Source organism: Engystomops pustulosus, chromosome 2 (assembly GCF_040894005.1).
Source record: "Engystomops pustulosus chromosome 2, aEngPut4.maternal, whole genome shotgun sequence".
NCBI classification, from domain to species: domain Eukaryota; kingdom Metazoa; phylum Chordata; class Amphibia; order Anura; family Leptodactylidae; genus Engystomops; species Engystomops pustulosus.
The window spans coordinates 196,405,447-196,423,266 of NC_092412.1; the positions used below are offsets into that span (position 1 = coordinate 196,405,447).

The 17,820-nt window shown below is 41.3% G+C and overlaps 1 protein-coding gene across 1 annotated transcript in view; it reads right to left on the reverse strand.

Moving 5' to 3' along the window:
* Positions 1 to 10,215, reverse strand: part of CCDC181 (coiled-coil domain containing 181) — a 35,182-nt gene extending 24,967 nt beyond the window's left edge. The window contains exon 1 of the mRNA XM_072137741.1: positions 10,139 to 10,215. Within this exon, the coding sequence (XP_071993842.1) occupies positions 10,139 to 10,166 (28 nt within the window). The 5' untranslated portion in view covers positions 10,167 to 10,215. The remainder of the gene's footprint in view (positions 1 to 10,138) is intronic.
* Positions 10,216 to 17,820: the final 7,605 nt, after the last annotated feature.

Genomic DNA, 17,820 nt, shown 5'->3' on the forward strand with positions numbered 1-17,820 from the left:
GGTGTATCTATATATATATATATTACTGATATATGGTCACACTACAGCCAGGGATACTGTACAGGAGATTTATCTATATATTACTGATAGAGGATCACACTACAGCCAGGGATACTGTACAGGAGATATATCTATATATTACTGATATATGGTCACACTACAGCCAGGGATACTGTACAGGGGATGTATCTATATATTACTGATAGAGGCTCACACTACAGCCAGAGATACTGTACAGGGGATGTATCTATATATTACTGATAGAGGATCACACTACAGCCAGGGATACTGTACAGGGGATGTATCTATATATTACTGATAGAGGCTCACACTACAGCCAGGGATACTGTACAGGGGGTGTATCTATATATTACTGATAGAGGCTCACGCTACAGCCAGGGATACTGTACAGGGGATGTATCTATATATTACTGATATATGATCACACTACAGCCAGGGATACTGTACAGGGGATGTATCTATATATTACTGATATATGATCACACTACAGCCAGGGATACTGTACAGGGGGTGTATCTATATATTACTGATAGAGGCTCACACTACAGCCAGGGATACTGTACAGGGGATGTATCTATATATTACTGATAGAGGCTCACACTACAGCCAGGGATACTGTACAGGGGATGTATCTATATATTACTGATAGAGGATCACACTACAGCCAGGGATACTGTACAGGGGATGTATCTATATATTACTGATAGAGGATCACACTACAGCCAGGGATACTGTACAGGGGATGTATCTATATATTACTGATATATGGTCACACTACATCCAGGGATACTGTACGGGAGATATATCTATATATTACTGATAGAGGATCACACTACAGCCAGGGATACTGTACAGGGGATGTATCTATATATTACTGATAGAGGATCACACTACAGCCAGGGATACTGTACAGGGGATGTATCTATATATTACTGATATAGGATCACACTACAGCCAGGGATACTGTACAGGAGATGTATCTATATATTACTGATAGAGGATCACACTACAGCCAGGGGTACTGTACAGGGGATGTATCTATATATTACTGATATATGATCACACTACAGCCAGGGATACTGTACAGGGGGTGTATCTATATATTACTGATAGAGGATCACACTACAGCCAGGGATACTGTACAGGGGATGTATCTATATATTACTGATAGAGGCTCACACTACAGCCAGGGATACTGTACAGGGGGTGTATCTATATATTACTGATAGAGGCTCACACTACAGCCAGGGATATTGTACAGGGGATGTATCTATATATTACTGATAGAGGCTCACACTACAGCCAGGGATACTGTACAGGGGATGTAATATTACTGATAGAGGATCACACTACAGCCAGGGATACTGTACAGGGGATGTAATATTACTGATAGAGGCTCACACTACAGCCAGGGATACTGTACAGGGGGTGTATCTATATATTACTGATAGAGGATCACACTACAGCCAGGGATACTGTACAGGGGGTGTATCTATATATTACTGATAGAGGCTCACACTACAGCCAGGGATACTGTACAGGGGGTGTATCTATATATTACTGATAGAGGCTCACACTACAGCCAGGGATACTGTACAGGGGATGTAATATTACTGATAGAGGATCACACTACAGCCAGGGATACTGTACAGGGGATGTAATATTACTGATAGAGGATCACACTACAGCCAGGGATACTGTACAGGGGATGTATCTATATATTACTGATATAGGATCACACTACAGCCAGGGATATTGTACAGGGGATGTATCTATATATTACTGATATAGGATCACACTACAGCCAGGGATACTGTACAGGGGATGTATCTATATATTACTGATAGAGGCTCACACTACAGCCAGGGATACTGTACAGGGGATGTAATATTACTGATAGAGGATCACACTACAGCCAGGGATACTGTACAGGGGATGTATCTATATATTACTGATAGAGGCTCACACTACAGCCAGGGATACTGTACAGGGGATGTATCTATATATTACTGATAGAGGCTCACACTACAGCCAGGGATACTGTACAGGGGATGTATCTATATATTACTGATATAGGATCACACTACAGCCAGGGATATTGTACAGGGGATGTATCTATATATTACTGATATAGGATCACACTACAGCCAGGGATACTGTACAGGGGATGTATCTATATATTACTGATAGAGGCTCACACTACAGCCAGGGATACTGTACAGGGGATGTAATATTACTGATAGAGGATCACACTACAGCCAGGGATACTGTACAGGGGATGTATCTATATATTACTGATAGAGGCTCACACTACAGCCAGGGATACTGTACAGGGGATGTATCTATATATTACTGATAGAGGCTCACACTACAGCCAGGGATACTGTACAGGGGATGTATCTATATATTACTGATAGAGGCTCACACTACAGCCAGGGATACTGTACAGGGGATGTATCTATATATTACTGATATAGGATCACAATACAGCCAGGGATACTGTACAGGGGGTGTATCTATATATTACTGATAGAGGCTCACACTACAGCCAGGGATACTGTACAGGGGATGTATCTATATATTACTGATATAGGATCACACTACAGCCAGGGATACTGTACAGGGGATGTATCTATATATTACTGATATAGGCTCACACTACAGCCAGGGATACTGTACAGGGGATGTATCTATATATTACTGATAGAGGATCACACTACAACCAGGGATACTGTACAGGGGATGTATCTATATATTACTGATATATGATCACACTACAGCCAGGGATACTGTACAGGAGATATATCTATATATTACTGATAGAGGATCACACTACAGCCAGGGATACTGTACAGGAGATATATCTATATATTACTGATATATGGTCACACTACATCCAGGGATACTGTACGGGAGATATATCTATATATTACTGATAGAGGATCACACTACAGCCAGGGATACTGTACAGGGGGTGTATCTATATATTACTGATAGAGGCTCACACTACAGCCAGGGATACTGTACAGGGGGTGTATCTATATATTACTGATAGAGGCTCACACTACAGCCAGGGATACTGTACAGGGGATGTAATATTACTGATAGAGGATCACACTACAGCCAGGGATACTGTACAGGGGATGTAATATTACTGATAGAGGATCACACTACAGCCAGGGATACTGTACAGGGGATGTATCTATATATTACTGATATAGGATCACACTACAGCCAGGGATATTGTACAGGGGATGTATCTATATATTACTGATATAGGATCACACTACAGCCAGGGATACTGTACAGGGGATGTATCTATATATTACTGATAGAGGCTCACACTACAGCCAGGGATACTGTACAGGGGATGTAATATTACTGATAGAGGATCACACTACAGCCAGGGATACTGTACAGGGGATGTATCTATATATTACTGATAGAGGCTCACACTACAGCCAGGGATACTGTACAGGGGATGTATCTATATATTACTGATAGAGGCTCACACTACAGCCAGGGATACTGTACAGGGGATGTATCTATATATTACTGATATAGGATCACACTACAGCCAGGGATATTGTACAGGGGATGTATCTATATATTACTGATATAGGATCACACTACAGCCAGGGATACTGTACAGGGGATGTATCTATATATTACTGATAGAGGCTCACACTACAGCCAGGGATACTGTACAGGGGATGTAATATTACTGATAGAGGATCACACTACAGCCAGGGATACTGTACAGGGGATGTATCTATATATTACTGATAGAGGCTCACACTACAGCCAGGGATACTGTACAGGGGATGTATCTATATATTACTGATAGAGGCTCACACTACAGCCAGGGATACTGTACAGGGGATGTATCTATATATTACTGATAGAGGCTCACACTACAGCCAGGGATACTGTACAGGGGATGTATCTATATATTACTGATATAGGATCACAATACAGCCAGGGATACTGTACAGGGGGTGTATCTATATATTACTGATAGAGGCTCACACTACAGCCAGGGATACTGTACAGGGGATGTATCTATATATTACTGATATAGGATCACACTACAGCCAGGGATACTGTACAGGGGATGTATCTATATATTACTGATATAGGCTCACACTACAGCCAGGGATACTGTACAGGGGATGTATCTATATATTACTGATAGAGGATCACACTACAACCAGGGATACTGTACAGGGGATGTATCTATATATTACTGATATATGATCACACTACAGCCAGGGATACTGTACAGGAGATATATCTATATATTACTGATAGAGGATCACACTACAGCCAGGGATACTGTACAGGAGATATATCTATATATTACTGATATATGGTCACACTACATCCAGGGATACTGTACGGGAGATATATCTATATATTACTGATAGAGGATCACACTACAGCCAGGGATACTGTACAGGGGGTGTATCTATATATATATATTACTGATATATGGTCACACTACAGCCAGGGATACTGTACAGGAGATATATCTATATATTACTGATAGAGGATCACACTACAGCCAGGGATACTGTACGGGAGATGTATCTATATATTACTGATAGAGGCTCACACTACAGCCAGGGATACTGTACAGGGGATGTAATATTACTGATAGAGGATCACACTACAGCCAGGGATACTGTACAGGGGATGTAATATTACTGATAGAGGATCACACTACAGCCAGGGATACTGTACAGGGGATGTATCTATATATTACTGATAGAGGCTCACACTACTGCCAGGGATACTGTACAGGGGATGTATCTATATATTACTGATAGAGGCTCACACTACAGCCAGGGATACTGTACAGGGGATGTATCTATATATTACTGATAGAGGATCACACTACAACCAGGGATACTGTACAGGGGATGTATCTATATATTACTGATATATGATCACACTACAGCCAGGGATACTGTACAGGGGATGTAATATTACTGATATAGGATCACACTACAGCCAGGGATACTGTACAGGGGATGTATCTATATATTACTGATATAGGATCACAATACAGCCAGGGATACTGTACAGGGGGTGTATCTATATATTACTGATAGAGGCTCACACTACAGCCAGGGATACTGTACAGGGGATGTATCTATATATTACTGATATAGGATCACACTACAGCCAGGGATACTGTACAGGGGATGTATCTATATATTACTGATATAGGATCACACTACAGCCAGGGATACTGTACAGGGGATGTATCTATATATTACTGATAGAGGATCACACTACAGCCAGGGATACTGTACAGGGGATGTATCTATATATTACTGATATATGGTCACACTACAGCCAGGGATACTGTACAGGGGATGTATCTATATATTACTGATAGAGGCTCACACTACAGCCAGGGATACTGTACAGGGGATGTATCTATATATTACTGATATATGATCACACTACAGCCAGGGATACTGTACAGGAGATATATCTATATATTACTGGTATAGGATCACACTACAGCCAGGGATACTGTACAGGAGATATATCTATATATTACTGATAGAGGATCACACTACAGCCAGGGATACTGTACAGGGGATGTATCTATATATTACTGATATAGGATCACACTACAGCCAGGGATACTGTACAGGGGATATATCTATATATTACTGATAGAGGCTCACACTACAGCCAGGGATACTGTACAGGAGATGTATCTATATATTACTGATAGAGGCTCACACTACAGCCAGGGATACTGTACAGGGGATGTATCTATATATTACTGATAGAGGATCACACTACAGCCAGGGATACTGTACAGGAGATATATCTATATATTACTGATAGAGGATCACACTACAGCCAGGGATACTGTACAGGGGGTGTATCTATATATATATATATTACTGATATATGGTCACACTACAGCCAGGGATACTGTACAGGAGATTTATCTATATATTACTGATAGAGGATCACACTACAGCCAGGGATACTGTACAGGAGATATATCTATATATTACTGATATATGGTCACACTACATCCAGGGATACTGTACGGGAGATATATCTATATATTACTGATAGAGGATCACACTACAGCCAGGGATACTGTACAGGGGATGTATCTATATATTACTGATAGAGGCTCACACTACAGCCAGAGATACTGTACAGGGGATGTATCTATATATTACTGATAGAGGATCACACTACAGCCAGGGATACTGTACAGGGGATGTATCTATATATTACTGATAGAGGCTCACACTACAGCCAGGGATACTGTACAGGGGGTGTATCTATATATTACTGATAGAGGCTCACACTACAGCCAGGGATACTGTACAGGGGATGTATCTATATATTACTGATATATGATCACACTACATCCAGGGATACTGTACGGGAGATATATCTATATATTACTGATAGAGGATCACACTACAGCCAGGGATACTGTACAGGGGATGTATCTATATATTACTGATAGAGGATCACACTACAGCCAGGGATACTGTACAGGAGATGTATCTATATATTACTGATAGAGGATCACACTACAGCCAGGGGTACTGTACAGGGGATGTATCTATATATTACTGATATATGATCACACTACAGCCAGGGATACTGTACAGGGGGTGTATCTATATATTACTGATAGAGGATCACACTACAGCCAGGGATACTGTACAGGGGATGTATCTATATATTACTGATAGAGGATCACACTACAGCCAGGGATACTGTACAGGGGATGTATCTATATATTACTGATAGAGGCTCACACTACAGCCAGGGATATTGTACAGGGGATGTATCTATATATTACTGATAGAGGCTCACACTACAGCCAGGGATACTGTACAGGGGATGTAATATTACTGATAGAGGATCACACTACAGCCAGGGATACTGTACAGGGGATGTAATATTACTGATAGAGGATCACACTACAGCCAGGGATACTGTACAGGGGATGTATCTATATATTACTGATATAGGATCACACTACAGCCAGGGATATTGTACAGGGGATGTATCTATATATTACTGATAGAGGCTCACACTACAGCCAGGGATACTGTACAGGGGATGTAATATTACTGATAGAGGATCACACTACAGCCAGGGATACTGTACAGGGGATGTATCTATATATTACTGATAGAGGCTCACACTACTGCCAGGGATACTGTACATGGGATGTATCTATATATTACTGATAGAGGCTCACACTACAGCCAGGGATACTGTACAGGGGATGTATCTATATATTACTGATAGAGGCTCACACTACAGCCAGGGATACTGTACAGGGGATGTATCTATATATTACTGATATAGGATCACACTACAGCCAGGGATATTGTACAGGGGATGTATCTATATATTACTGATATAGGATCACACTACAGCCAGGGATACTGTACAGGGGATGTAATATTACTGATAGAGGATCACACTACAGCCAGGGATACTGTACAGGGGATGTATCTATATATTACTGATAGAGGCTCACACTACAGCCAGGGATACTGTACAGGGGATGTATCTATATATTACTGATAGAGGCTCACACTACAGCCAGGGATACTGTACAGGGGATGTATCTATATATTACTGATAGAGGCTCACACTACAGCCAGGGATACTGTACAGGGGATGTAATATTACTGATAGAGGCTCACACTACTGCCAGGGATACTGTACAGGGGATGTATCTATATATTACTGATAGAGGATCACACTACAGCCAGGGATACTGTACAGGGGATGTATCTATATATTACTGATAGAGGCTCACACTACAGCCAGGGATACTGTACAGGGGATGTATCTATATATTACTGATATAGGATCACACTACAGCCAGGGATATTGTACAGGGGATGTATCTATATATTACTGATAGAGGCTCACACTACAGCCAGGGATACTGTACAGGGGATGTAATATTACTGATAGAGGATCACACTACAGCCAGGGATACTGTACAGGGGATGTATCTATATATTACTGATAGAGGCTCACACTACAGCCAGGGATACTGTACAGGGGATGTATCTATATATTACTGATAGAGGCTCACACTACAGCCAGGGATACTGTACAGGGGATGTATCTATATATTACTGATAGAGGCTCACACTACAGCCAGGGATACTGTACAGGGGATGTAATATTACTGATAGAGGCTCACACTACTGCCAGGGATACTGTACAGGGGATGTATCTATATATTACTGATAGAGGATCACACTACAGCCAGGGATACTGTACAGGGGATGTATCTATATATTACTGATAGAGGCTCACACTACAGCCAGGGATACTGTACAGGGGATGTATCTATATATTACTGATAGAGGCTCACACTACAGCCAGGGATACTGTACAGGGGATGTATCTATATATTACTGATAGAGGATCACACTACAACCAGGGATACTGTACAGGGGATGTATCTATATATTACTGATATATGATCACACTACAGCCAGGGATACTGTACAGGAGATATATCTATATATTACTGATAGAGGATCACACTACAGCCAGGGATACTGTACAGGAGATATATCTATATATTACTGATATATGGTCACACTACATCCAGGGATACTGTACGGGAGATATATCTATATATTACTGATAGAGGATCACACTACAGCCAGGGATACTGTACAGGGGGTGTATCTATATATATATATTACTGATATATGGTCACACTACAGCCAGGGATACTGTACAGGAGATATATCTATATATTACTGATAGAGGATCACACTACAGCCAGGGATACTGTACGGGAGATGTATCTATATATTACTGATAGAGGCTCACACTACAGCCAGGGATACTGTACAGGGGATGTAATATTACTGATAGAGGATCACACTACAGCCAGGGATACTGTACAGGGGATGTAATATTACTGATAGAGGATCACACTACAGCCAGGGATACTGTACAGGGGATGTATCTATATATTACTGATAGAGGCTCACACTACTGCCAGGGATACTGTACAGGGGATGTATCTATATATTACTGATAGAGGCTCACACTACAGCCAGGGATACTGTACAGGGGATGTATCTATATATTACTGATAGAGGATCACACTACAACCAGGGATACTGTACAGGGGATGTATCTATATATTACTGATATATGATCACACTACAGCCAGGGATACTGTACAGGGGATGTAATATTACTGATATAGGATCACACTACAGCCAGGGATACTGTACAGGGGATGTATCTATATATTACTGATATAGGATCACAATACAGCCAGGGATACTGTACAGGGGGTGTATCTATATATTACTGATAGAGGCTCACACTACAGCCAGGGATACTGTACAGGGGATGTATCTATATATTACTGATATAGGATCACACTACAGCCAGGGATACTGTACAGGGGATGTATCTATATATTACTGATATATGGTCACACTACAGCCAGGGATACTGTACAGGGGATGTCTCTATATATTACTGATTGTGGATCACACTACAGCCAGGGATACTGTACAGGGGATGTATCTATATATTACTGATATAGGATCACAATACAGCCAGGGATACTGTACAGGGGATGTATCTATATATTACTGATAGAGGATCACACTACAGCCAGGGATACTGTACAGGGGATGTAACATTATGTGATGGTAAAACTTTTGTCCCAGCCCCCTTGTTCATTGTTGAGACATGAATTCCCGGAAGTAAAGCAGTAATGTTCTCTTCCCTACTTCTCTTTCCAGGGCTTTTATTTTATGTCCTGCCCTGATTTAGCTTGGACACTAGTCTTTTGAATGGAACCAACGTTAAATCGCTCCTCAATGGACGGATAAATAGACACCATTCTCCTTAGAAAAGAAAATTGGAACAGCATTATTACTGCATATAACAACCCATTCCATTATATTTATTTGTGTCAATGGAGACGTCACACCATAAGATTATGTGAAATGTGTGATAAAGCAAAGGAGCTATATGTGAGTATTAGAAAATGCTCTTTGCTGCGGTGCTCCCTGTTTCCTACATCTGGCAATCTGTAATCCAATTACCGTACCTTTTCCCTGCTGTGTCTGTCTGGCCATCTGTCTTCGCTTGTTTTCACATGTCCCTAAGTTCTATGGACATAGTGGCCATGGCGTGTCCATACCTGAGAGACGTTGTGATGTCACACAAACTACCTGGGCTTAAACACACTTGTGATGTCACTTACTTACTGTAACTCACCTGTAAATTCACATCAGTTTCTTTACTTCCCACCTTCCAAAAGCCACAACTTTTTATTTTTATTTTTGCCATTTACAGAATGGTATGAGGACTAATTGGACTTCCTAGTGTCAACATTTAATATTTCATGGAACTTACTAGGAAGCTGGAAAAACCCCAAGTGCAGTACAATTGACAAAAATCACAGATGCAACATTTTCTTTTGAGCATTGGGGGAGATTTATCAGAAGTGTCTTAGGTAAAACTGTTCTAGTTGCCTATGGAAACCAATCACAGCTCAGCATTAATTTTTAAAACATCTGTGAAAATGAAAACTGAGCACTCATTGGTTGCCATGGACAGCTAGAAGTGTTCAGCTCTCAGACACTTCTGATAAATCTCCTGCCACTCTGAACACCCAGCTTTACCTGACCTTTTTTGGGGTGCCAATACACAGTATGGCCAGGATGCTGTAAGCCGCAGTTATGATGCTGCTGGCCCCATCAAGTTAGGGAATTTTTCCGAAAATTTATTACAAAATTATTATTTAGTGAGGGTATCATGTACTTTTAACATGTAATAATTATTAAAACAATTTTGCAACTTTTTTTTAAGCAACAATCCTCTCTGCTCCATGACTTCACCTTATATCCCCCCCCTTGGAATTGTTGATCCAAGCCATATTTGGGCAGAAAACTGTAAAAATCACCATTCACCATTGTCAAAGGAAGTTGGGTCTCAACTCACACAATACTATTTGGTAAGTGTTTGTTTTGACCCAAGTCTTTTTCTCTGAGCAACTAGACATGTATGGCATATCCTGCGGATAAATGTCTACATGGCACATGGGTTTGTAGTAAGACTAGACAAATATGGGCAGATTTCCAGTCATGTGCTTGTACTATTCTTTACTTATCCTGGGTAGGAAAGCTGTGTTCTAAATACATAGTGATAGCATGCAGCACAAGGGTGTGTTCTGTTTGGCCTGCAGACACTGTGAAAGCAGTTCTATGTACAGAACTGAGCTTATCATTGTGTTGCCAATTAGGAGGAAGAGGTTAGTAATTAAAAGGGATGTAAACAATGGTTCTATATGTACGGTATAGTACACAAAATATTTGGCAGCTAGATGTAGTCATGAGATGGTAAGTATGCCATATTTCATTTCTATGGTTTTATGGATCAGGACCTAATTTAAAATAACGTCCTGAAAGGGGTTTGCCCATTAAAGAAAGATCTTAAATTGTATTCCCCTAGTGATGTTTAAACAATTTTAACCCCCTTACTTTACAATGTTACTCGGTTTTATTGCTGATTTAGCTCCTATGACTCAGTGATGGTAAGTGTAAAATTCCAGAGTGTGAACGGGGAATCTCTTAGTAGACACTTCATGATACTATAAGATGCTGTTTGCTGACAATGTGCTTAAAGTATTAGGGTACACGTTTATCTACACTTAGCTTCTGATCTGAACATTCTACTAGTAACTGACACATAGAAAAAGAGAGATGAAAAAGATCAGAGATGATGAGATCAATGAGATGCATATATAACACAATGACACTCTTGTCTCTTCTAAGTCATTAATCAATAAAACACAGTCTTTTTTGCTCCCTTACCTAATCAATAAAACACAGTCAGCTCTGCTATAAAGACCTTATCTGCCTGTAGCTTGTAAAGTAAGTCTCTGCACACTGCTGCTTGCAGAAAGGAGGTTCCTGTGTCTGAGCTGGCCTTGTAATGCAGAGGGGAGGGGCAGCAGGCAGAGAGCACTGCAGTGTGCAGACAAGAGAAGCTATTCATGAGAAGAATCCAGCTATAGTCAGAAGATGTACGGTTGTATCCAGGGACAACAAAATTGTAAACACCAAGACTAATAGAGACAGATTGGAATTATATCTGTGAAATCTGTGAAATTGTCTTTGTGTTAATACCACTTTAATGGAAATCTATCATCAAAATCCATAATGATAAACCTGAGACACTTACTCATAGATCCAGGCAATGTGACTGTGATAATCTGTTTATATTTGTTATCCATGGCCCCAATTCCTTCTAAAATCAACTTTTAAAATTATGCTAATGAGTTTAATGGACTCCTATGTGTATGAGCACATATCCCCTCCTCCTCTGCTCTCTCACAGGAAATGCCCCGGGCACACTGTAACAGACTGTGAATCTGCAGCACATAACCCCAGGAACTCTTCAGGCTCACCAGCATAAGTCTTGAGATGATTTTAGTTCGAAGGAAGCCACGAATAACAAATATTAGAAGATTCCCACAGTCACTGTGCCTGGATCAATGAGTAAGTGCATCGCATCGGACACGGCAACATATGTCAAAAGTAAGTATCCTCCAGCTCTCAGGAACTTCATCTTTTATTCCATCATATTGAAACAAGATGAATCCGACATACTCAGGTTGACAAACGCGTTTTGAACTTTACACTTGTGGCTCTTAGTCATGGTCTGATCACCTTTCGGATATACAAGTTTGTAATATACTGAAGGTGATCAGACCATGACTAAGATCCGCAAGTGTAGAGCTCGAAACAGGTAGGTCAACCTGAGTATGTCGGATTCATGTTGTTTTAATATGATGGAATAAAAGATGAAAGCTGGAGGATACTTACTTTTGTGCTTCTAGATTTATTAGCCCTTGAATATATACAGCTTGATTGAAACAACAGATTGGCACACTGTATGTGCTTTGATTCTAAGTCATATTTCCTAACATGCGTTATCTGGCTTTTCCCTGTCAGCATATGAGTAAAAATGATTTCTCTGCTTCTATGTTTTTATAGACATATATTTTTATGTTTTGTATGTAGTAAAGAGTTATGTTTTGTATTTATTCAGTGTTGTGTAAATAGTGAACACTGCTCATGAACTGGGACGTTTCCTCACGTACACACTTGATAAGTCGGTGCTGAGTATAAGTTAGTTGAGCTTCTCATAGTCCAGATAAAACCATGACAAAACATGTTGGTTTTTATGTGTCCGTACCCACGATGTAATACTTGATGTGGATTTTATCAATGACAGAAGGGAAGATTGGATTTTACACACCCTTGTGGACGTGCTGGAGTTTCTGCTTTTCTATATGCAGAATTGCACTATAGCCGCCAACTGAACGGGCGCAGGCTACTGTTCATGTGTAGATGTGTACAGGAATGCTCTGCGTGTGCCCCCTTCACGCCACTCTTGGCGTAAAAGTGGCATAAGGGGGGAATTTGGCTCTGGCTGTGCTCCATGAATTCCACCTATTTCAAGGCTTGTACACCAGTTTTTAGGTGTCAAAAGCACTCGCAGAACTCGCGCGTGAAAAACGCTAGTGTGGAAGGGGCCTTATACCTACCCTCCAAAGCTTCAAATGTTATCTCAAAACCCATCTCTTTAGGCAAGCCTATCACACTCCCTAACTGCATGAAACATCAACTCTCCCTTTACTAATCCATCCTATGTCCTATCTCCCGTCTGTTATCTGGTAAATACCAGATATATACCAAGTTCCCGGCTGAAGGCGCGCCCACTAATTTGTGTCGCATGAAAGCCAGCGCTGCTGTACCACAAAAGGGTCGCGTGCGCCACAATAGCGGGGCAGACACTTCTTAGATACTTGTGCAAGCCGTTTTAGCCTAGAAGGTGGTGCACAGTCCGACAAAAGTGTGGCGAAAAGCTGTTAGTAAATGTGCCCCACTGTTTGCAGATAACTTTAACCAAACACAAGATCCCAAGAATTGGCAACCGTACACAGATGCTGAAAATTCCCACCACAATGTATAGTTTTGATTTGTTTTAATACCCTAGAAAAATAAAGTCTTTGAAAACCATGTGTCAGGATCAGGTGTAGTGGATCCTCTGTGCAACCCCAGACGAGGATGATGTAAGCCGACACCTGGGACCGGAGTCTAAGTGGCACACGGTTTTCACTTACTCTTAGGCATAGAAGCACAAAGATATGGCAGGGGTCACAGGAAGAGGTTGAGCCTTTATAGGTTGTCAGGTGGCCAGCGCCAATTAGCGGTGAGCTGGCCCTTTAAATTCGGCCGTCGCGCACACACCCCGGGAGGCGGGAACACGTGCACTAAAGAGAGGAGACCGTGGAGCGCGGCTAGGTAAGTGAGGCTGCCGGCGAGAGGGGGCACATGGGTGCACCTGCAACTTGAAACATAAGTCGCAGGAGCACCCGTGACACAATGTCATATCACAATATTCCAATGCCATCATTTTTGGAATTTTTTAATCTGTGGAAGGAGTCATTTTCATGCAAGAGGAGTGGCCCCTTTGTCACCCTTTGGGTGGTGAAAAAGTGGAGATTTGGGCCTATTTAAGGTTTTCATTACAGTATTTATCTTGTGCCACACATGTATTCCTAATATGTTTACATTTTCATATTTGTATATGTTCCAGGGAAAGGGGAAGATTTGATCGTTTTGCTTGTTATTTACTTTTTTACTTTTTTTAGGCAGGATTGATCCCATCTTTTGATCCTATGTACCATATCCTGCAATACAATTATATAGAGATAATAATTATTGTATCAATAAGAGATGGTATAGCCTTGAAGCTGGCTCTGATCATAGACCATAGTGGCAATTTTCTGCTGCGGAGAGCTGGCTCTTAAACCACAAGAGTAAACGCCATCTTTAAACTGTTCATTAAATTGTTACTCAGGCCCAGCACAAAGCCCACACTTCTGTACAATGGCTGAGTATCAGTGAGCAGAACCATAGTCCAGATTTATTAAACCAATTCTCCCACCCCCCATTCTCTCAAAAGTGACCTGGCGCAGGCGGTGGTATGATGTCACTATGCACCCCTGCACCGAAGCTCCAGACGTCACACAGATGACAGAACTAAAAGTCTCTATGGGAAGAAATAGCAGCAAACAATTCAAAAATATACAAAAATGTATTTACCATCAACAATTCATAGATTAGCAACACCTAGGTAATTTATAAAATCTCAAGTTTATTACAAATTTTCTAAAAATTAGCAACTACTCACTAAGGAGCGAGATGCGTTATGTCTTCTTATTTGACACCGCTACTTTACATTGTCAAAGAGATACAGACAAAACGAGTGAACAAAATACGGCTAACAACAAAACAGATATGTATATATGGGTACAAAAATGCTAGGTGGCGGATAATGTAATCTTGAAGAGTTTAACAGCCTCAGGTTCCACACTAGGGAGGTGTGTTACGTGTTTTAGTACAAGGGACAGTTTTTGGGACTGCCCTTGTAAGGGCAGGAGTCATGAGGTAATAGGGTTAGACTGTTTAGAACCCTACACCTTCCTGTCTGTAATGACGATAGGCTCCCACCCAGCCCTACATCATCCTCGGGTATCGTATGCTGGTAAGGTAAGAAACAACATATATCAGTTGAAGGCATAATGTCAGCCAACCTGAGGCTGTTAAACTCTTCACGATTACATTATCTGCCACCTAGCATGTCTGTATGTATCTCTTTGCCAATGTAAAGTAGCGGTGTCAAATAAGAAGACATAACGCATCTCGCTCCTTAGTGAGTAGAGTCCGGAGGGTGGAGTCTGTGCACCACCGCGGGAGATGGTATAAGGCCCGCGGTGGCAGCCAAGGTACAGGATATGCAGGAAACCGTCCAAGCCTGGGATGAAAGCAGGAACACGGAGGAACACTGGTAACACTGTCACGAACTGAAGACTCTGCTGGACCGGAACCCTGGAAGGCACAGCAGGAAGCGTATGGGAACGCTGGAAGTCAGGACACACCAAGAGCATATGGGAACGCTGGAGACAGGAGACACGGAGGCATCTGGAAACGCTGATGGGCAATCACTTCAACAGGAACCGCTGTGGGAAGCGAGGTGTGGAAACCTTGGAAATTCCATAGGATGCTGAAGATCTGGCCAGGAAGGACTGGAGGTGCCAGATTATAAAGGTTGAGCCACATTAGCCAGCGCCAATCAGGACGCTGGCCCTTTAAATCCTGAGAAGTTGTCACGCCTACACCCCGGGACCCGGAGCACAGCCAGGAGCCAGGAGAGGTAAGTCCGGGCAGGGGAACGGGGACAGGCACACAGCGGAGCACGGGTGTACCTGCGATCCGCGACATGGATCCTGGGAGCACCCTTGACAGTTTAAACTGCTTGCACAGGTATTTAAGAAGTGTCTGCACCACAAATGTGTCGCGCTCGACCGTTTTGTGGCACAGCAACATGCAACACAAATTAGGGGGTGTTCGGGCTCAGTCGGACCGTGCCCAAGATTTAAAATGCAAAGTCTGTCGCACGCCCTATGTTAAAGGTGCACCACAAAAAAGTTGGTGAACTCTGTCGGGCCAGGGCAGGGAAGCAACAGATTCATGTTTTCTAGTGCACGTTCTTAATGAATCTGTATGAATCACTGTACACCGGCAGAGCACTTTTAGTGCAGTTTCCTACTTTCCTAATACATGTGCCCCAATATGTTAATTAAATCATTTTAGATACAAAAAGGTTATTTAAATAGTATATTGATATAAAGTGCATTTTAAGTATTGAAATAGTCGCCTTCTTGCTACATATCCCCCCCCCCCCCCCCCCATGTGTGTTTCCCCAGATCTAACAAACCTGGCTTCATGGGGAAATTAATGTGGTTGCTTGATAAAAGAATCCCTTAACACTCCTAAAATTCTGACATAAAGTAAACCATGAATAATATAAATTTATATAGATCTGTAGCACTTTAGACGGTCTGTATTATAGTCAGCAGCAGGTCAATTCAAATTCTTATAGGGTATATATATATATTTGTCTCAAAATTGGGGGCTATTAAGCGATAATGCCTAAATAAAATAGCTTTATGCTGTGAATAGTGTAGAGCACAACAGATAAGTTTCCCTATTTACATGCTAGCTTCTTTCAGAGTCTGGTTGACCAGAGGTTTTTTGTTGTTGCCATGCTGTATCCTCTACATCCTATTTCTGTTTTCTTCTATTACATGTTCCACTCTGGGATTTAGATTGATTTTCTGCACAGCAATGACTTTCCTATTAAGCCAATTAGACGTGTTACTAGTAGTGCCATGGCATTAGTTTGAAGCCTAAAATACACTGCTTTATTACTGTCCTAAATATAACATTTTCCACTCTTCAAACAAGTTTCAAAATCAGTCTAGATAAGTTGTACATTGACCCATGTATGACTCCATCAAAAGCCTATTTATCCACAAAATTTTACTTTGTAACAAAAATAAGGAGGGACACTGGTAAATACCGTAAAATTCAGTTTTATCATTCAGAAAGACTCATAATCTAGAACACTACATTGATGTGAAATATTACAGAAGCTGTGTAACCTCAACCAATTTCAGATGAAGTTAGATCTTTATTGCTAGTTGTACTGTCTAGAAGTTGGGCCATTGCGAACTGAACCCCATTAGGCTCCAACTTAAAGGGAATCTGTCACCAGGGACCTCATTTTCACTAAAGACAGGCTTCAGAGGCCCATTACAGCTAAATTGCAAATCTGCCTTTCTGCCTTCTCTAAGCATATGCATTACAAAAT